Source organism: Microtus oregoni, unplaced genomic scaffold (genome assembly GCF_018167655.1).
Source record: "Microtus oregoni isolate MIOR12 unplaced genomic scaffold, Mior012 000054F_ref0000373, whole genome shotgun sequence".
NCBI classification, from domain to species: Eukaryota; Metazoa; Chordata; class Mammalia; order Rodentia; family Cricetidae; genus Microtus; species Microtus oregoni.
This window is the reverse complement of record NW_024543830.1, coordinates 13,474,083-13,492,500: the sequence shown is the minus strand read 5'-3', so window position 1 is coordinate 13,492,500 and position 18,418 is coordinate 13,474,083. Positions and strand designations below refer to the sequence as shown.

The window sequence follows — 18,418 nt, the reverse complement described above, 5'->3', positions numbered from 1 at the left end:
CATTCGAAGAGTGAGTTATTTATCAAATTCTTTTTATCCATATTTTAGTACTACAATTTTGGAATCCACAGTAGGATGATAAATATGTTCGTTTTGTTTCTTTATATGTAATGTAACTGTTCTGAGTAGCACAAATTTTTGCTTATAGGAACATTATTTGGATTAAATAAAGAAGTATGTTTTCCAAACATACAGCACCAGGAGTGAACTGCTTACTACAGGTAGGTAATGGGCAAAATGAACATTCAGATCCAGGAGATACTAAATTGAAGGCTATGTAAAATATTGGGTGTGAAATTCACAGAGCTCTAGACAGCCAATCTACTGACCTCGTAGTAGGCCCAGAACCCAGCCTCCCTGGTATAGGGTCCAGCAGGGCCAGCACCAGAGGTAGGGGCACCAATTTCATTATTGGAAGGGTTGCTCAGGAGGAAATTGTGTCCATATTCTGGGAATCCAACAATGAGCTTCTCAGCTGGGACTCCATTGTTCTTCCAGGAATTCATGGTATACTCCTGTAATGTAGGTTAGGTAAAAGACCCAAACAGTCAGTGGTCAGTATTTAATTATATTAGCTCCCTGTTTTAGCAGGCAAATTATATGATGTTCATAACCAATGGATTTATTCCTTGATATTTTCTTTTCAAAAACTTTTGATGAAGTTATAGTTCATGAGATATGGCCTGTAACTTAAGAGGATCTTTATCTAAATTGAACAATTGATGAACTTATGTAAATTGGGGGCCTTATTTCCATATGGTTTACTTTACTCCCAATCTCTATTCCTGTAGGGTCTTACCACATTGAAGTAAGCATTGCTGCCGGTGTCATTAGGGTATTTGTAGAGGGAACTGTTCTCTCCTGTGTAGCCATCCCCGGAGCCATGAAGGTCATATGTCATGACATGGATGTGATCTAGGTACCTGATAGGTAGTAAGATTTAAAATCATTTCTGATAACTGTTTCTTACATCTATGCAGACAATAACACCTTTTCCAAAGCAAGTACACAAACAATGTCTTTTGAGGGCAAGACATCTCTAGACTGACCACCGCAGTGCTTAAACAGTTCCCACAGACGTTTAGAATAAGTACATCACTCACTGGGAAAGTTCACGGATCTCATAGCCAGCCTCAGTGTTGGAAACGCCAGCAGCTACAGCCGCAGTTATCATCAACCTGGGCTTGTTGTTCTCATTAGCCTCCTTCTCAAAAGCTTCACGAATCTCCTGTAAAACAAGGCAAGCATATTTGAAGTTAGTTTCAGAGATGTATATATAATAAATACATATTTTCAGTGTCTTTCTTCTCTAAAGTACTTCAACTATTTTGGCTGACATTAGTCTATCAATATCTTAATAATGTCAATAGTACAGATTATATTAATTTTAAAAGTTACAGCTATGCAATATGCATGACAGTTGAAAATTTTCAATAGAGTACCAGAGAAAGTTAATGTCTGTGTCATAACCAGTTCCTAGGTCCCATATGACACCATGCTGAAGCTACACTCTCATTGGCGCCCTTTATCTAGTTGTCAGCAGTATAGAAAGTTGCTTCCATACACCTTACAACACCAACATATCATTCAATAAAGTACTAAATTAGTAAGTGAGGAAGGGACAATGTCTGGGTGGCAGGTCCAACTCAGTGACAGATGTGAGTTCACCTGCATTGTGTATGACTCTCATGTATTTGGAACACTGAGTAGAGCTCTGATGATGGCATTATTTGTGTTACCAGAGAACATTCCAGGGATACCTCTGAACATTGCTGTGTAGGTTATAGTTTTAAAAAATGAAATATTTTACTAGAAGAAGAATATAAGCAGATTGCTATGTCTGTCTTCAATAGGTAAACCCAGACACTGTAATGTCAGTGGTTTTATTCACTTTTCCTTCACTGAGCAGAATTGCAGCCAATAATTAGATGTTATAATTTATAGTTGTAATGTTTCAACTAAGAAAAAATGTGTTATTTCTGATCTTTGGAGCTATTCAACAAAAACTAAAGTGAGCCTATAGAAATGTCTTAGTGGATGAAGTACTTACCAGGTAGGCAGAAGGACCGGGGTTCAAGAGTTCAGTTCCCACAGAACACACATAAAATGTTTAAGCAAAGCAAAGTGGCACATTTTTGTTAATCTTGGTGTTGATGAAACTGAGATAGAAAGATCCTAGGGTTCACTGGCCAACTGGCCTGTACCAATCATTATTTTTAGTGACTGAGAAACTGTCACAAGGTGGATGGTGTCTGAGGAATGACACCCCACATATATGTATGCAATATAGGTGCCCGTCTCACCTTCTACCTTCCTTAAGGCAGTTTATTTTATTCTTTGCTACTGTGTTGGACGATACTCATGTCTCTGCCTCCCATATCTATAGGAGGCCTTGGATTGCAGGTGTGTGTTACTGCATTTGGCCTAATGTGGGCTGTAGAAATTTGAACTCAGTTTTTCATGTTTTGCCAAAAATCATTACCTGCTAAGGCATCTTGCTAGCCCAAAATTGAAGTTATAATGAAGCCAGTTGATGATCTGATTTTAAACAGATGTTATCCTATCCCAACTGATTAATACCAAATAGCCAAATCAGAGAATTAATATTATTCAAAAGTGCTCAGACAATAGCTCAGGCTTATTGCTAACTAACTCTTACTCTTTCGTTAATAAATAACTCTTATCTCTGTTTAGCCATGATGCTTGGTACCTTTTCCTAGGTCAACATTCTCATTTTGCTTATCTCTGGTAACTCTCTGTGTCTGTCCTTCCTCTTCCCAAAATGCTCCTAGTCCGGCTCTCACACTCAAAATCTTCCTGCCCAGCTAGCTATCAGCCAACCAGCTTTTGATTAGCAAATGAGAGTAATAGCGTAGAAAAGGATTGTTCTGCAGCACCTGATGCATGAATTGATGTAGAAAATAATTTACATTGTTATATGAAACCCATGTTGTGGTGAGGCCACTGAAAGGTCAGAAAATGAACAGGATAATTTCACAAGCTTGGTCCAGAAATTTCAAAACAAAAACGATTTGTCTCCAGCCAAACTGCTAACTAGAAGTGCCAAACAAAACCACAATACTACCTCACCTTAGACTGCCTACTATGAAACTGTGATCAACCAAGACTACCTCAACTTTTGTGTTCCTCAATTTTACAGGCTTGATTTTCCTGGAAGAGATTGTATGACAGGAAAGGATGTGTTTAGTAGGTGCGTAGTCAGGACTTCACTCATTTACATGGTGGAAACTACACACCCAGAAGGTGCATGCTAAGATATTCACTCTTGAACATCAAATACTTCTCCAAAACAGAAACGACTCCAATATTCAGCCGACTTTGCTATACTGTTTGTGGACCTCTAATCACTGCTTCCTCTTCCAATGTGCTCAAAAAAAAAAAAAACAGGTTTTCTTATTGCTATGGTGTAAAGGGTCAATTTATCACTACCATATTCTTCCACAATTTGACAAACATCATAACGGTTGCTTTTTTCATTCCATTCATTTTTCTTTGACAATTATATACACTTACTGATGAGTTCAGTAGTGTTCATTGCTCTTTCCTCTAGATTGGTATTTATTCAATTCCTTATGGTTACTCCAGGTGTGACATATTCGTATTTAAAGCTAAATTAAACAGTCTTATTATTTTTCTTATCTATACCAGTTTCACTACAATAAAATTAGTCTTCAAATTCAAAAAACTAGGGATCTGCAGGGCGGTGATGGCGCACGCCTTTAATCCCAGCACTTGGGAGGCAGAGGCAGGCGGATCTCTGTGAGTTCAAGGCCAGCCTGGTCTACAAGAGTTAGTTCCAGGACAGGAACCAAAATGCTACAGAGAAACCCTGTCTCGAAAAATCAAAAAAAAAAAAAAACTAGGGATCCTTTCTATTTCAAATCCAATTCTTACTGATATTTGGGTTTTTTTTTTTTTGTAAGATCTCTGTCTAGTCTCTTCTTCCACCAGTCTTAAGGCCACTAGGGGGATCTTGGTCACCTTTTGCTTCACTTACTTCTTTGAACTCCTGCTTTATCCTGCCTCTCCACTCACAATTCATGAGTCATAGTTAATCCAAAAATAACCATTCCAAAATTACAAGTCTTGTCATATTTATTGGCTATGAAATCTTTCAAAGATCTATATTATCCTTAGGTGAGTTCAGAATTCTTTAACTTAATATAAAAGTCTCCACATGATCTGATTCTTGCCACCTATTTGTTTTCACAGGCTTGAAACTCATTCCCCACTTGTACACACAAATCTCTCTTCTCTTGTGTGATTTCCACCCTCACTAAATTGGATAACACCAAGTTTACTCAGTGAGGTCCAGCAACACTTTACCTAGAAAGCTCCTTGGGACTGTTCCCAAGAGGTGAATCAGGTAACTCCTCATTTGGTTTTGGAGTCTGTAGACAGTTATTACATCAGTATTTATCAAAATATACTAAAGCTATTGCTTATGCTTCATTCCTCAGCTATGTGTTCTTTAAAGTCAAGATTCTGCCTTATCCTTGGCTTTGCTTTTACCAAATAACTTGCACATAGCATAGATTCCTCAATAACAGTAGACAGTTCTGAGCAATGACTCAGTAACAGACAACACAGGTATTTGTGACACTATCTGTGTGATGTTCGGTTTCCTTACATATTTTCAGTACCTTAGTTATTTATCTGTAAAACAAAGACCATAATGCTTAGTGAACATATATCATAGAGTAAATGTCAAGATGAAATGAATTGTGGTTTGGAAAAAACGTATAATGTCCAATATATAGCTTATTCAAGGAGTACATGGTATCATACAAATTTTACTTTGCTAATATTCCATAAATATTAAGACATGTTTGGTTTGCAAGCACCCAGTTATCCTTGGGAAAAATAGATTTTCAGTTATAAGGATACCACCTCCTCCAACTTTCCTCACCTTCACCAGGACAGTAAAGAGATGCTTGTCCTCAGGAGGGCTCCCACGAGAGCCTGGGTATTCCCAGTTCAGATCCAGCCCATCAAACCCATACTGGCGCAGGAATTTGATTGCTGAATTGATGAAGGTCTTGCGGTTCTGGGAAGTGGAGACCATGGCAGTGAAGCTGAGAGAAACCAAAATAAAGCAGAATAAGACCTTGACATTTTTTTTGTTTTGTTTTTGTTTTGTTTTTCGAGACAGGGTTTCTCTGTGGTTTTGGAGTCTGTCCTGGAACTAGCTCTTGTAGACCAGGCTGGTCTCAAACTCACAAAGATCCGCCTGCCTCTGCCTCCCAAGTGCTGGGATTAAAGGCGTGCGCCACCACAGCCCGGCGGACCTTGACATTCTTTACACACAAGAATGAAAACAGTTTGCAGTTCAATTTCTTAGTCACAGTCCTTGTCCAGGACCTGATTGAGAATTAAAGTACATTCTAGGGTTCTCTCTTTGCATTCATTACTCTTGCCAGTCACAGTATCTCAGCAACCACATTATCTTATGTCCATCCCCACTCCTAACCCAGACTGTTTTTTTTAAATGGCCCTATTGTTTTCAATACTTAACCAACTTAGTTCACAGACAATGTTGTGTCTTCATAAAAGCCCCCAGTTCATGTGTATTCAAGTAAGTCTTCTTCACATATGTGGTCTTCTTTTTCTTTTTAAGGAAGACAGACAAAAGATACACACAACCTTCATCAGACCTTGTGTCTTCAATACACTTTATGAAGAGGCTTTTTCCGAAGCAAGCAACTAAAACTCAGAGGATGGCATCCCAAAGCATCCATCCAAATTTAACCCTAGGAAAGCCACAACAATCATCCTAAAATTTTCTGATAAAAATTAATGAACTTGCATGGTAATTTATTAAGTTAGACCTTACTTTAATGGAGGCCCTTAATTTGCATCTGGAGTTTTGAAATCTAAAAAGACAAGGACCGTGCTTGAACTACATTGCTTTTAATGAACAATTGTTTATCTAAAGAACACTTACGGGGCAGATCCAAAGTTCCAGCCTCCAATGGCCAAGAGGGTTTTCAATTTGCTATTCCTTTAAAGCAAAACAAGACAGAGAAATTTTTTAATTCATGGTTCCTGCCATTTAAATTACTTTGTTGTTTATAGTATTGGGTCTTCTAAAACTATTCAGAGTAGGGTTAGTGTCATACTATCTGCTGTAGAGTTATTTGAGGTATTTTCTTCCACTACTGAAACTTTATTACCACCATAAATGAGGTCAGAGCCCCTCAGAGAAATCAGAATTTAACAACTCTTCAGTCTTATTGTCTTGTACTAACAGTATTTGTACTATATATAACTTAAAAGCATAATTACCTCCTTGCTGTCTCATCAGATAAAGTGTTGAATAATACTAAAATATAATTACTTTATTACACTATGTAAAAATTAATATAAATTAATTGACTTGACTATACAGACATAAATGGGAATGGTGATTATGAAATGTCTGAATCAAAAGAATTAAGTGCAAAGATTGTGAGAGGACATAAAAACTCTAGCTTTCTTTTCCTTTCTCCTAAGATGCTGACAATATTACTTTAGGGCAATGCTTCTCAACCTTCCTAATGCTGTGACCCTTTAAAACAGTTTCCCTTGTTGTGGTGATGCCCAAACATAAAGTTATTTCATTGCTACTTCTTAGCTGTAATATTGTCATTATAAACTGTAATGAAAATATTTGGTATTTCTAATTATCTCAAGACTGCTCCTCCATTGATGGTTAAAGTGAAAACTTGTTCAACCACTTTGGGAAACAGTATGGCAATTTCTCAGAAAATAAGGAAATAATCTAGCTCAAGACCCAGCAATACTGTTGTTGGGTATATACCCAAAGGATACTCAACCATACCACAAGGACAGGTGCTCAACTGTGTTCAAAGCAACGTTATTCATAATAGCCAGAACCTGAAGACAACCTATGTACCCCTCAACTGAAGAATGGATAAAGAAGATATGGTACATTTACACAATAGAGTACTACACACCAGTAAAAAATAATGACATCTTGAAATTTGCAGGCAAATGGGTGGATCTAGAAAAAGCCCTACTGAGTGAGGTAAACGAGGCCCAGAAAGACAAATGTATTATGTACAGAAAGCTAAGAAAAACCAACCTACAGGCCACAACCCCAGAGAACGAAGACAACAAAGGGGACCCCCAAGAGAGACATACATGGATCTGCATAGGAAGGATAAAAAGACAAGATCTCCTGAGTAACTTGGCAGTGTGGGGTGATGCGAGAAGATAGAAGGGAAGGAAGGAATGAAAGGGTGAAGAAAAATGTATAGTTCAAGAAAAACACTACTCCACTACAATGGAATAAGGAATTAGGAAAAGGACACAACATGTGCATCATATGGATGGAGCTAGAAAAATCGCACTGATTACGCAGACCCACAAAGACAAATAAGGGATTTATATACTTATAAGAAGATGTTAGCAATTAAGTAAATGATAACCATGCTACAGCCCATAGACACAGAGAGGTTATGTAAAGAAGAGGATTCTACGGTAGATGAAGGCATCTTCCTGGGACGGAGAATAGAATAGGTTTTGTGGGCAAGTTAAGGTTGAAGATGGGAGTGGGGAAATCATGTAAGAGAGATGTGGGATAGAGAGGAAGCTTGTGGGAAGAGACAGCTGTGTTGCAAAATATTTGATTACTCTGTGTAAAGATATGTCACTGTAAATAGTTTAATATAAAACAAAGTGACCAATAGCTAGGCAGGATTTTCAGGGCAGAGAGAACGTTGGGAAGAAGAAGGGTGGAGTTTCCAGCCAGAAACAGAGGAAGTAGGTGATGAGGGAGATAAGGTAACAAGCCATGAGCTATGAAGCAGCACATATGTTAATAGAAATGGTTAGCTTAAGTTCTAAGAGCTAGTTAGAAGCAAGCCTACACTTTTGGCCAAGCTTTCATAATTGAGAAGTCTCTTGTGAGATATGTGTATAGATATGTCACTGTGCTCGGTTTAATAAAAAGCTAAATGGCCAACAGGCAGGCAGAATTTTCAGGGCAGAGACAATTTTTGGATAAAGAAGGGAAGAGTTACCAGCCAGACACAGAGTAAGAAAGTCATGTAGATGAGTGAACAAGCCAAGGGCCATGTGGCAACATGCAAATTAGTAGAAATGGGATAATTTAAGTTCTAGGAGCTAGTTAGAAACCAGCCTAAGCTATTGACTGAGCTTGCAAAATTAAGAAAGTCTCCATGCTTTGGGACCTGACTGGTAGGAGATTAAAAAGTCCCAATTACACAGTTAGAAGAGGGAGGGGAATTTTGGGTTATTGGGTAGGAACCTAATAAAATGGAAATTTTCTCAAATCTATAAGAGTAACGCTCATGAGTATTCCTAATAATGGGGCATATGATATCACAACAGTTTAGCCAGGTAAGGTATTCAGTGGTAGGACTGGTTATATTCAATTGAGTTGTTGCCCAAGGATATCCCATTGAAATCCCAAAATACCCACCAAGATGTTGCTAAAACAAAAGGCCACTCTCAACAAACTAACAGAGGCAACCCATTGCCAAGGAAAACATCCACACATCTCATCAAACATGGAGAAGTGGAGCTGGTGCCCCCATATAGCCTTCAACCCTGTGTCCTAGTCTCTTTGGTGTGTGAAAGTACTTTGCAGGCTACTGAAACACAAACATAGACACCAACCCAGGCACATAATCTTTGACCTACAATTCATTGAGTATATACCCATGAGTGATTGACTGGATCTTGAAGTAAACTGATTTTCAGCTTAATAAATTGGAAAAAATATCTGCAAACCATTTATCTTACTAAGGATGCTATCCCAAATATATCAAGAACTCATCTCAATAGCAAGAAAACAACCTAATTGTAAAAGGAAGAAGACCCTGAGTAGATGTTTTCAAAAAATAGTATAAATGTCCTAAAGATATGTAAAAATAGTTGACCCATTACTCATAAGAGAAATCCAAACTAAAACACTACTGAGAGTAGATTTTATCAAAAACCAGAGTAGATAAGCTATATTGTCATTAATAGCACTTCAATATTCAATGCAGCATAATTCTTAGTTATTTAAAGAACATAATCACTGTAAATGTCTAAAAAAAGAATGAATTTTTAAAAATTATATACTATGATATGCAATTTATGATGTTATTCAGTATTTAAAAGAATAAATCAGTCATTTGTAACGAAATTTATAACTTTGAAGATGTGTTAACTGAAACTAACAAGGCACAGCTTAACTAATACAAGATCCCAGTTATAAGGAGTATCTAAAATATTTGAACTCTTAGAAGTAGATGGCAGAAATTTATCTTTTTGATTTTATTGAAAATAGATTCCATTCTCATACAATATACCCTGGTTATTGTTTATCCCCCTCAACAACGCCCACTCCTTCACCTTTAATCTTCTCTCTGTATTCACTCCCTTTCTATTATTAGAAGGTCCAAATGAGGTACAGACTGAGGGAGAACATGAGCAAGGAAGTCAAGACCACGAGGGGGGCACACACCCACTGAGACAATGGGGCTGATCTATTGGGAGCTCACCAAGGCCAGCTGGTGAGGAGCAGAAGGAGGGAGAACATGAGCAAAGAAGTCGGGACCACGAGGCGTGCACCCACCCACTGAGACAGTGGAGCTGATCTACTGGGAGCTCACCAAGGCCAGCTGGACTGTGACCGAAAAAGCATGGGATAAAACCGAACTCTCTGAACATGGCGAACAATGAGGGCTGATGAGACGCCAAGGACAATGGCACGGGGTTTTGATCCTACTTAATGTGCTGGCTTTGTGGAAGCCTAGCCAGTTTGGATGTTCACCTTCCTAGATATGGACGGAGGGGGGAGGACCCAGGACTTACCACAGGGCAGGGAACCTGGACTGCTCTGTGGACTGGAGAGGGAGGGGGAGAGGAGTGGGGGGAGGGGTAGAAGGGTGGGAGGAGGGGGAGAAGGGTGGGAGGAGGGGGAGGGAAATGGGAGGCTGGGAGGAGGTGGAAACTTGTTTTTTGTTTATGTTTTTTTTTCTTCTTTTCTTAATAAAAAAAATTATAAAAAAAAAAAAAAAAAAAAAAAAAAAAACCGGACTCTCTGAATTTGGTGGACAATGAGAGCTGCTGAGAAGCCAAGGACAATGGCACTGGGTTTTGATCCTACTGCATATACTGGCTTTGTGAGAGCCTAGCCTGTTTGGATGCTCACCTTCCTAGACCTAGATGGAGGGGGGAGGACCTTGGACTGCCCACAGGGCAGGGAACCCTGACTGCTCTTTGGACTGGAGAGGGAGAGGTAGGGGAGTGGGGTGTGGGGAGTGGGGGGAGGAAAAAGGGAGGCGGGGAGGAGGCAGAATTTTTTAAGGAAAAAAAGAAAAGAATAGGCTTCTAAAAGATAGCTAAACATGACAAAATAAAATATAATGAAATGAAGAAACAACTGATTCTGAAGTTATAATGTTTAAGCAGAGGAAGGATTAAAGAAATGTTGGAAAGCAATACAAACTTCGAGTGAGTTAAAAACAATGAGTTCAGAGCTTATCTCTACAACATAGGGCCTACAATTCATAGCATTGTATCATATTTTGAAAACCATTTGTATCAACATGAAATCAAAAGAACCTGTTTATCCACAGGTTCTTGGTCCTGACAATAATGCATCTATAACTTTGATCATGTGGACCAGGCCATAAATCAAACAGGGAAATATCACAGAAGAGGGAGTAAAAAGAAGCAGAGATGGTGGACTACAGTAAAAAGTGTTTTTCAGAAATAACAGGGAAGTTGCACATATGAATACACTTCACTGCGGGCGGAACAGCCTGCACAAGACATCCAAGATCTCAAGCCAGACTAAATACTATCATGGAAAGAGAGGGTGGGCATAAGGTCGCATCTCTAGTGAAGCACTGGTGCCAAATGATAGGTTCTGTGAGAGTGGTTGACTTCTTGTAGACAAACAATATTCCAGTTAATCCCCACACACTTAGGAATATATAGACAGCACAAATTAGACTACGTGAGTTTGGAACAAAGATGAGAACAATAAAGTTGTATAGGTAGAGAACGAGAGCATCTGAGGAATATTGAGAACGTAGTAATATGATATGAATACATCCTACAAATTCTTAAAATTGATTTTTAAAAGTAAAAGATGACAGATATAGAGATGATAGATAGATAGATAGATAGATAGATAGATAGATAGATAGATAGATGATAGATAGATAGATAGATAGATAGATAGACAGACAGAAGATAAACATTGACTTGTTTTAGTCAATTTTGAGTAAAATCTTCAAAGAAACCGGGACTTGGCAACAACTGGACCAAATGATTCTAATTTAGATATTTACCCCTTTCTTTTACCTGTTTTTGAGGTCATTGAAAGCTTTGTAGAACTCTACATCATTCCATTCTATGGTGGTGATCTCATTGTTCTGCATCCCAGCAAAAGCATAGATCAGGTGAGTACACAGGCAAGGGTCGATGTTATCAGGTGTGAAACGACCCGGGCCTGGCCGATACTGGGCCCAGTTGGAGAAGTAGCATACCAGATTGTAGGCAGACCCTGTGGTGGTCAAAAATAAGGATGATGCTCCATTATAGATATCATTTAACTATGATGAAAGTTTGTGCTTTGCTTAGTCCCCACCCACCCACCCCATAAGCCTGATCTCCAGCTGGAGGTGACTAGTTGAGCACTCCTACAGATGAGTTAAGAAATGGTATATATTCTTTGTGAGAGTTTGGAAAATCTTAGACTTCTTCTACGATAGAATACTCATAGTCCTTCGAGTCCAGTGGTTCCATGAAGCTCAGTGAATGAGAATTTAATAACTCTTAAGTTGTCAGGCTATAGAGGCTAGTAGTAACGACTGAGATAAAAGTCTACTCCTCCACAAAACAAACCCATCTCTCTCTTTCTATTATGTTTTATGTCTTGTTTTATTTCCCAAATAGAGTAAAACTGTGGTGTTGTTGGATATCTGTACACTGTCTGAAGATGTGTCACTGTGATTGTTTTAATAAAAAATCTGAATGGCCAAAAACTAGACAGGAAAGGAAAGGCAGGACTTCTGGACAAAAGGGGAAATGCAGGTCATTAGAATATACCTGCAAGAGCAATGCCAGTGAGTTGAGGAATGGGTCAGGCATACAGAAGGAGAGACAGGTAAAAGCCACATATAGAATGTAGATTAATAAAAACAGGTTAATTTAAATTATAGAATTAGTTGGTAATAAGCCTAAGCAAAAGGCCAAGCTCCCATAATTAATAATAAGTCTCAGTTTTAATATTGGGGAGCTGGTGGTCCCACAAAGAAAGAAGTCTGACTTCAACAGGGTGTAATTTTTAATTATATTAATCAGAAAATCTCTTTATGTAAATTCAGGTGTTTGAGTTTTAGCGTAGCTAATCATTTTGTCAACAATAAAACATTGAATTAGTGACTTACCCAGATGAGCATTCAGCAGAAGGGCCAGACCTAGTGAGAGAAAATACACATTTGTTCTGAACCAGCTGTTTGAATCCTCTCAAATATAACTCTAGAGCCTTATGGTTCATCCCGCTTGCCATGTGTTGTGACTTGTGTAAAAGGGCGAACTTTTCAGTAAACATTCTTTGACCTACACTTTACCAGTTGATCAAAAATACCCATCACCCTTTTCTTCATTCTGAGTCATAAAATTTTTTTGTAAGTCTACTATCTACAAAGCAGGGCTGACTGAAATTGTTCCAAATTCACTGCACTCAGTGACCCTGCATCAGATGTGTCTCATTTCCAGAGCTAACATGAGCTCAGGACTTCAACAGATAAGACATCCTCCACAGAAGTGACTCGAGCAGCAGGAATATGTTAGAAGCATCTTCAGAGAAGTTTTCCTAGAGAATGTATGATGCAAGCCTCCAGAAGCTGCTCCTTGGCTTCAATAGAGCACTTTCTTTTAGGCATCATCTCACTCTACAGCCCAATCTGGCCTTGACATGGAGGACCTCCTGCCTGTGTCACCTGAGTACTGGAACCACAAGCTTGAACACTGTCAAGAGAAGTGGGCCGCTGCTTCTTTTATACATTGGGTTTCGTATCCCTTTGAAAAGTCTTTGACAAAAAACAAAGTTTCTAAAGCACAAATTTAAAGCAGATAGCAAGCTTTAGATGGGAACTGGGTCTAAACAACTACTTCATCCACCACTTGGATTGAATGTCTCAGAGGGACATGTTTGTCATCATCACCTAACCAAGACTATAAAGGATAAATAAGAAATAATCCTGAAAAAAAGCAGAGCAAAGACAACTTTGCTTGGCTCTATGTGGATCATGCTATTTTTACCCCAAAGGAGTTAGTTCTAAGTCACAAAGAAATAAATGAACATAATATCATTTAAAACAGGTCGTGCAGGAAGATAAGTGTGGAAAAATGACTGGATGGGACAGGAAAGAGAAAGACAATTACTGAAAGTTAGTGACACTTGCTTTTGTGGCCATGCTAGTAGCATGAGCTTTGAAAACAAGAGAAAGACTGATTGTATGAAAGAAGAACACTTGCAGTGAGAAGAAAGGAAGGAAAAGAATAGAGTTGTAGTGTAATGACTCTTTCATGGTTGCAAGATCCTGAGAAAGACAGACACAAGGCAAGGCTACAGACTCACCAGCAACAAGAATGAACTTGGCCATAGTGACTTCAGTACTGCTCAAGCAGGCCACGAATGGCTTTTTATACCATCTGAGTGCCCACTTATCACAAGGGTTTCTAAATGGACAGTGTTTATCCAAGATGTGTACATTACTAATCATTAAACTCACAGATCTCCTCATCAGATTTGGTTGCTTACTTCTGTCATCAATGTCATCACCTTTCCTTCCTCTTGTCAAATGAATAGCACCATGTCTCCTTTAGGAAGGGCATGTAGGACATCCATTAAATGTGACCTTTAGACTTAATACCTTTTTTGGCACTTCCCTGTGTGGACAAACACCTCTTCATATACTGATGTTAAGTTTCATTTTGTGGATATTTTGTGCCTGGCACTAAAGAAGGATCTTATTGAAAAGTAAACACTGAAAATCTTTGGAAATTATTGCTGTTTTTTAAATCTCGCTTTCATGGAGATTCCACATGTAAAATGTACAGTAAGTACCTGAAAAACTTTACCCCTTTTGGAGATGCTTCCTAAATATTCTGCCCATATCTGTTCTTAGGATTGACTTCAAGCAATAATTATAAAGAAAATTGGTTCAAAACTTTAGGGATTGGAAATTAATTCTGATTGATCATTCCTAGTCAGCTTCTTCTTTAGTCAAGATGTATCCACTATTCCTAAAATAACACTAATATATACTTATAAATATATAGAAGGCAGTTTGACACCATTTGCCTTTTGCAGAACAATAGAAATATGTTCTCCAAGCTCTTAAGTCGATATATTTAAAGCACTAGATATAAATTCCCTCTGGCTAAAAGCCCTCGTATCCGACCACAAAGTTTTTGGTTACTTCCATGGCAGTCACTTCACTGCTCTACCAATAAGAGCATCTTGCCTGACACATCAGTATTATAGTGCAACTTATCTACTGCCTTGTAAAATGATTGGCTCTTCTTCTCCAGAAGCCTACACAGCACCTTCCACAACATAAAAGGTGAAAACTTTCACATGAGTTCCAACTTGACATCTCCAAGTCTAACTATATAGTTTCTTCAGCAATATGGTCTAACTACCTACTTCCTTCAGCAATAGGGTCTAAGTATCTAGTTTTTTTTTTCAGCAAAAAAGTTCTACCTCGTGTCTACAGCAATAGGGTCTAACTATCTAGTCCTTCAGTGACAGAGTCTTACTATCCAGTTCATTCAGCAATAGGGTCAAATTATCTAGTTTCTCAGCAATAAGGTATAAGGATCTAAATCTTTCAGAAATAAGGTCTAACTATCCAAAAGCAATTGCAAAAACTTAAATTGTTTGGGGAACTACAAGGACCTTCCTAATTAACATCCATACCCAGGTATCCCATGCTTAGCCCTGGAATTTTTGTTTATATAACTATGGCTTCTGGAAGCATCATCCACACACCTGATTTAAAACTCTTTCCTTAAAAAATCATGTTTATTAGTTTGCAAAGTAATATATTGCCAGGTAGTTTTTCATACATCCTAAATCTTGTTCTGTGCTTCTCTCCTATGTATGCCCCCACAAACACCACATACATTATATTCTCAGACTCGTGCCCCAAATCACTCTAGTTTAAAACTATCTATTTGCAGAATTTCTCCCTGTACCTCCGTAACACATGTGTTCTACTATATGTGCTTATCTACTTCTAAGGACTCTTCCCAACCCCAAGAGGCCGTTTAGAGTTTCCTGGCCTCTCAAAACAGTCATGTTAAATGAACAAACATAAAAATCAAAAGGTGAAATCTGTGTATGAGAGAAACAGGTGGCATTCATGATTCTGGACCTAGGTTAACTACAATATTTTCCAGTTATATGCATGTCTCTACAAATATTTCATTATATGTGCCACATTTTTATTACCCATTCTTCAGCTGGTGGACATCTAGGCTGATTTCATTTCCAACCTTCTTGAAATAGAGAAATAATGAGAGTGGGCATGTCTCTGCAGTATGACTGAATCTTTTGGGTGTGTGTCTGGTGGTGGGGTTGAGTTATATCATAGTTCTGTTTTTGCCTTTTTTTGAAAATCTACATATTGAGTTACATTGTGGATGATCCAATTTGTGTTTCTTACCAACAGTGTATAATGGTTCCTCTTTGCCCACATTCTATTCAGCATTTCTTGTCAATTGTTTTCTATATGATAGCCATGGTAAGTGTGGTGAGATGGAATCTCAAAATAGTGTTTTTCTTTTATTTTGAGAAATAATATTATTACATCATTTTCACCTTCCCCTCTATCTTTCAAATCCTACTATATACCCTTCATTGTTGTCTTTAAAATGTATTCTTTTTATTAATTGTTGCATGACATATATGTATATGTAAAAACATATAAATTACTGCGTATAAGCTGCTCAGTCTACATAACGCAATCACATGTATGTTGTCAGTACTATTTGGCATTGGATAAATAATTTGTGTGCTCCTCCCTGGAGAAGACTATTCCTCCTACTTTTAGCATCCCTTGCTTCCTATAGTGCTTTATGCTGTTTAGAGGTACCATAGGCTTTTGCCTTTCCACTTTGGCATGTCCATTGTTGTTGTCCTAGTTCAACCCATGCTTTGGCCATCATGTAAGTAAGACTGTAGGTGTAAATTCTGGCATTACTAGAAGACACAGTCTCACAGAAAGTCACTTGATCCACTGGCTCTTAAAATCTTTCCACCAACTTTTCTGAAATAGTCCCTGAGCCTTGGGTTCAGAAATCCTTTGATAGATATATCCGTTGAGTATGGGTTCCATAACTCTACATTTTAATCGGTTGTAGACTTCTGTAATGGGCTCCTAGTGCTGCAAAGAAAACTTTCTGTGTTAAAGGGTGAGAACTACACTTATCTATGAGTACAAAGACAAATATTTAGAATGCAGTTAGGAATTTACTGATTAGTAACGTGGTGGTAGAAGTTTCTCATCCAGGATCCATGAATTCACTAGCACTAGACAGTTGGTACTAGACTAGTACCAAGAATCGTTTCCCTCTTGTTGGGTGGACCTTAAGGCCAAGTAAAGAGCTATTAGTACTACCAAGATACCAAGATATGCATGCTATTACCGCACCTTATGGTTATTGTACAATGTTGGTCATTATTATGATTCATAGGTGTTGCAGTTGGTTATGATTCATAGGTGTTGCTTTTGGAGGCTTGTATGGCATCTTCTGGTACAATGTAAGCTAGTCCTCTGGAAGGAGACACTCAGGTGAGTTGCAGTTCAGGAGCCTATGTGTCCTGTGTCTGATGAGTACAATGTTTTCAGCAACAGGGACTTACTTTACCCCTCTGGGGAGCAACAAGGGCAATAGCAGTAGCATATAATATTTTGTGAGTCTCTTAGACAACCCTGACTAACAACTCAAAAGAGCACTGCTCATGCCTGGTGTTGGGGTTTTTATTAGAATTTCTTGGGATTTTAGAAGAAGCATTGTCAGACAAGTTGAGAAATTTTTATAAATATTTGTACACTTATATCTATAAATTTATTCATATATTTGTCCACAGATGTGTCTATTATAAGAATCTAGGTAAAGAGTTGATAGTATTATTCATTATTACTTTTTCAGACATCCTTAACATTATTTTATTCTCATTATTCTGTATTTATTTCCATTCCCCCTTTTCTAATTAGAGTTCTCATTTCTCCCCATTTCTCTGATCAGGTCACTTGTATCCTACTATACCATTCTCTATTGCTCCCCAACCCTGTGACCCCAGAAGTGGTCCCCTTTTACCTTTTTAATTTGGTGTTACCTAAGATATAATATATATACATATCTGAAGATTTGGAGCTGGAAGTCTCCAATAGAAGAGAACATGCAATATTTGTCATTCTTGGTCTGGGTTGCCTCACACAATATGGTCCTTTCTAGTTCCATCCATTTATCTTCAAAGTTCATAGTTTCATTTTTCTTCAGCAGCTGAATAATATTACATGATATATATGTACCAAATTTTCATTATCCATGCATCAGTTGAATGGCACATAGGTTGTTTCTATTTCCTGCCTCTTGGGAATAAAGCAAAAATGTATATGGCTAAAAAAATATATGTCAAGTCCTCTGGGCATATGACAAGGAGTGCTATGTATAGGTCAATGGTAGATTTGCTTCCAACATTTTGAGAGTTCTCCACACTGATTTCCCTAGTAGTGATACCAGGTTTCAATCCTACCAACAAAGGTGTGGGGTTCTTTTCTCTCCCTGAGTCTCAGGGTGTGATGTAGATATCCCATTTAGGGATAAGAATTCCATAGTTTCTTATTTTCTCCATATTGACCAGTGTTTGTGTTAACTGCCATCTACTGCTGAACAAAGCTTCTCTGGTGAAGCTTTAGAGAGATAGTAAATCATTAGCAGTTAGTTTGACACTCTTGAAAAGGCACCTGCAAGTCTCTTTGCTAGGCAGACATCAAAGAGAGGTCCATGGCATGTATCTAGCCACTGTTTCCAACTCTTGGGATGCTAGAACAGCAACATATCCCCAACAGTAATAGGAGAAAGTCTTGAATCATTCTTCAGCAATGCAAGCAGCACTGTGAATCCTCTGGAGTTGGAAAAATGGTCACTAGGGTACTGGCCCATCACCAAGCTTCAGATGTCTTCCAGAGTCTAAGCTATCATGCACATTATATGGGAGGGAAGAAAAAAGTAGTATTCTTGGCAGCAACATGTTATCACACTCCTCTCCTTAATTTCTCTCTCTCTCTCTCTCTCTCTCTCTCTCTCTCTCTCTCTCTCTCACACACACACACACACAGCTGATATTTTA

At 38.3% G+C, this 18,418-nt stretch overlaps 1 protein-coding gene across 1 annotated transcript in view; it reads right to left on the bottom strand.

Annotated features, from left to right (window-relative positions):
• The window catches only part of LOC121437885 (acidic mammalian chitinase-like), a 15,386-nt gene extending 1,728 nt beyond the window's left edge, over positions 1-13,658 (bottom strand). The window contains exons 1-8 of the mRNA XM_041638000.1: positions 13,634-13,658; positions 12,438-12,467; positions 11,350-11,551; positions 5,966-6,022; positions 4,931-5,096; positions 1,104-1,228; positions 800-923; positions 330-515 (exon numbers count right to left, since the gene is read on the bottom strand). Of these exons, the coding sequence (XP_041493934.1) occupies positions 330-515; positions 800-923; positions 1,104-1,228; positions 4,931-5,096; positions 5,966-6,022; positions 11,350-11,551; positions 12,438-12,467; positions 13,634-13,658 (915 nt within the window). The remainder of the gene's footprint in view (positions 1-329; positions 516-799; positions 924-1,103; positions 1,229-4,930; positions 5,097-5,965; positions 6,023-11,349; positions 11,552-12,437; positions 12,468-13,633) is intronic.
• Between the last annotated feature and the right edge of the window lie 4,760 nt (positions 13,659-18,418).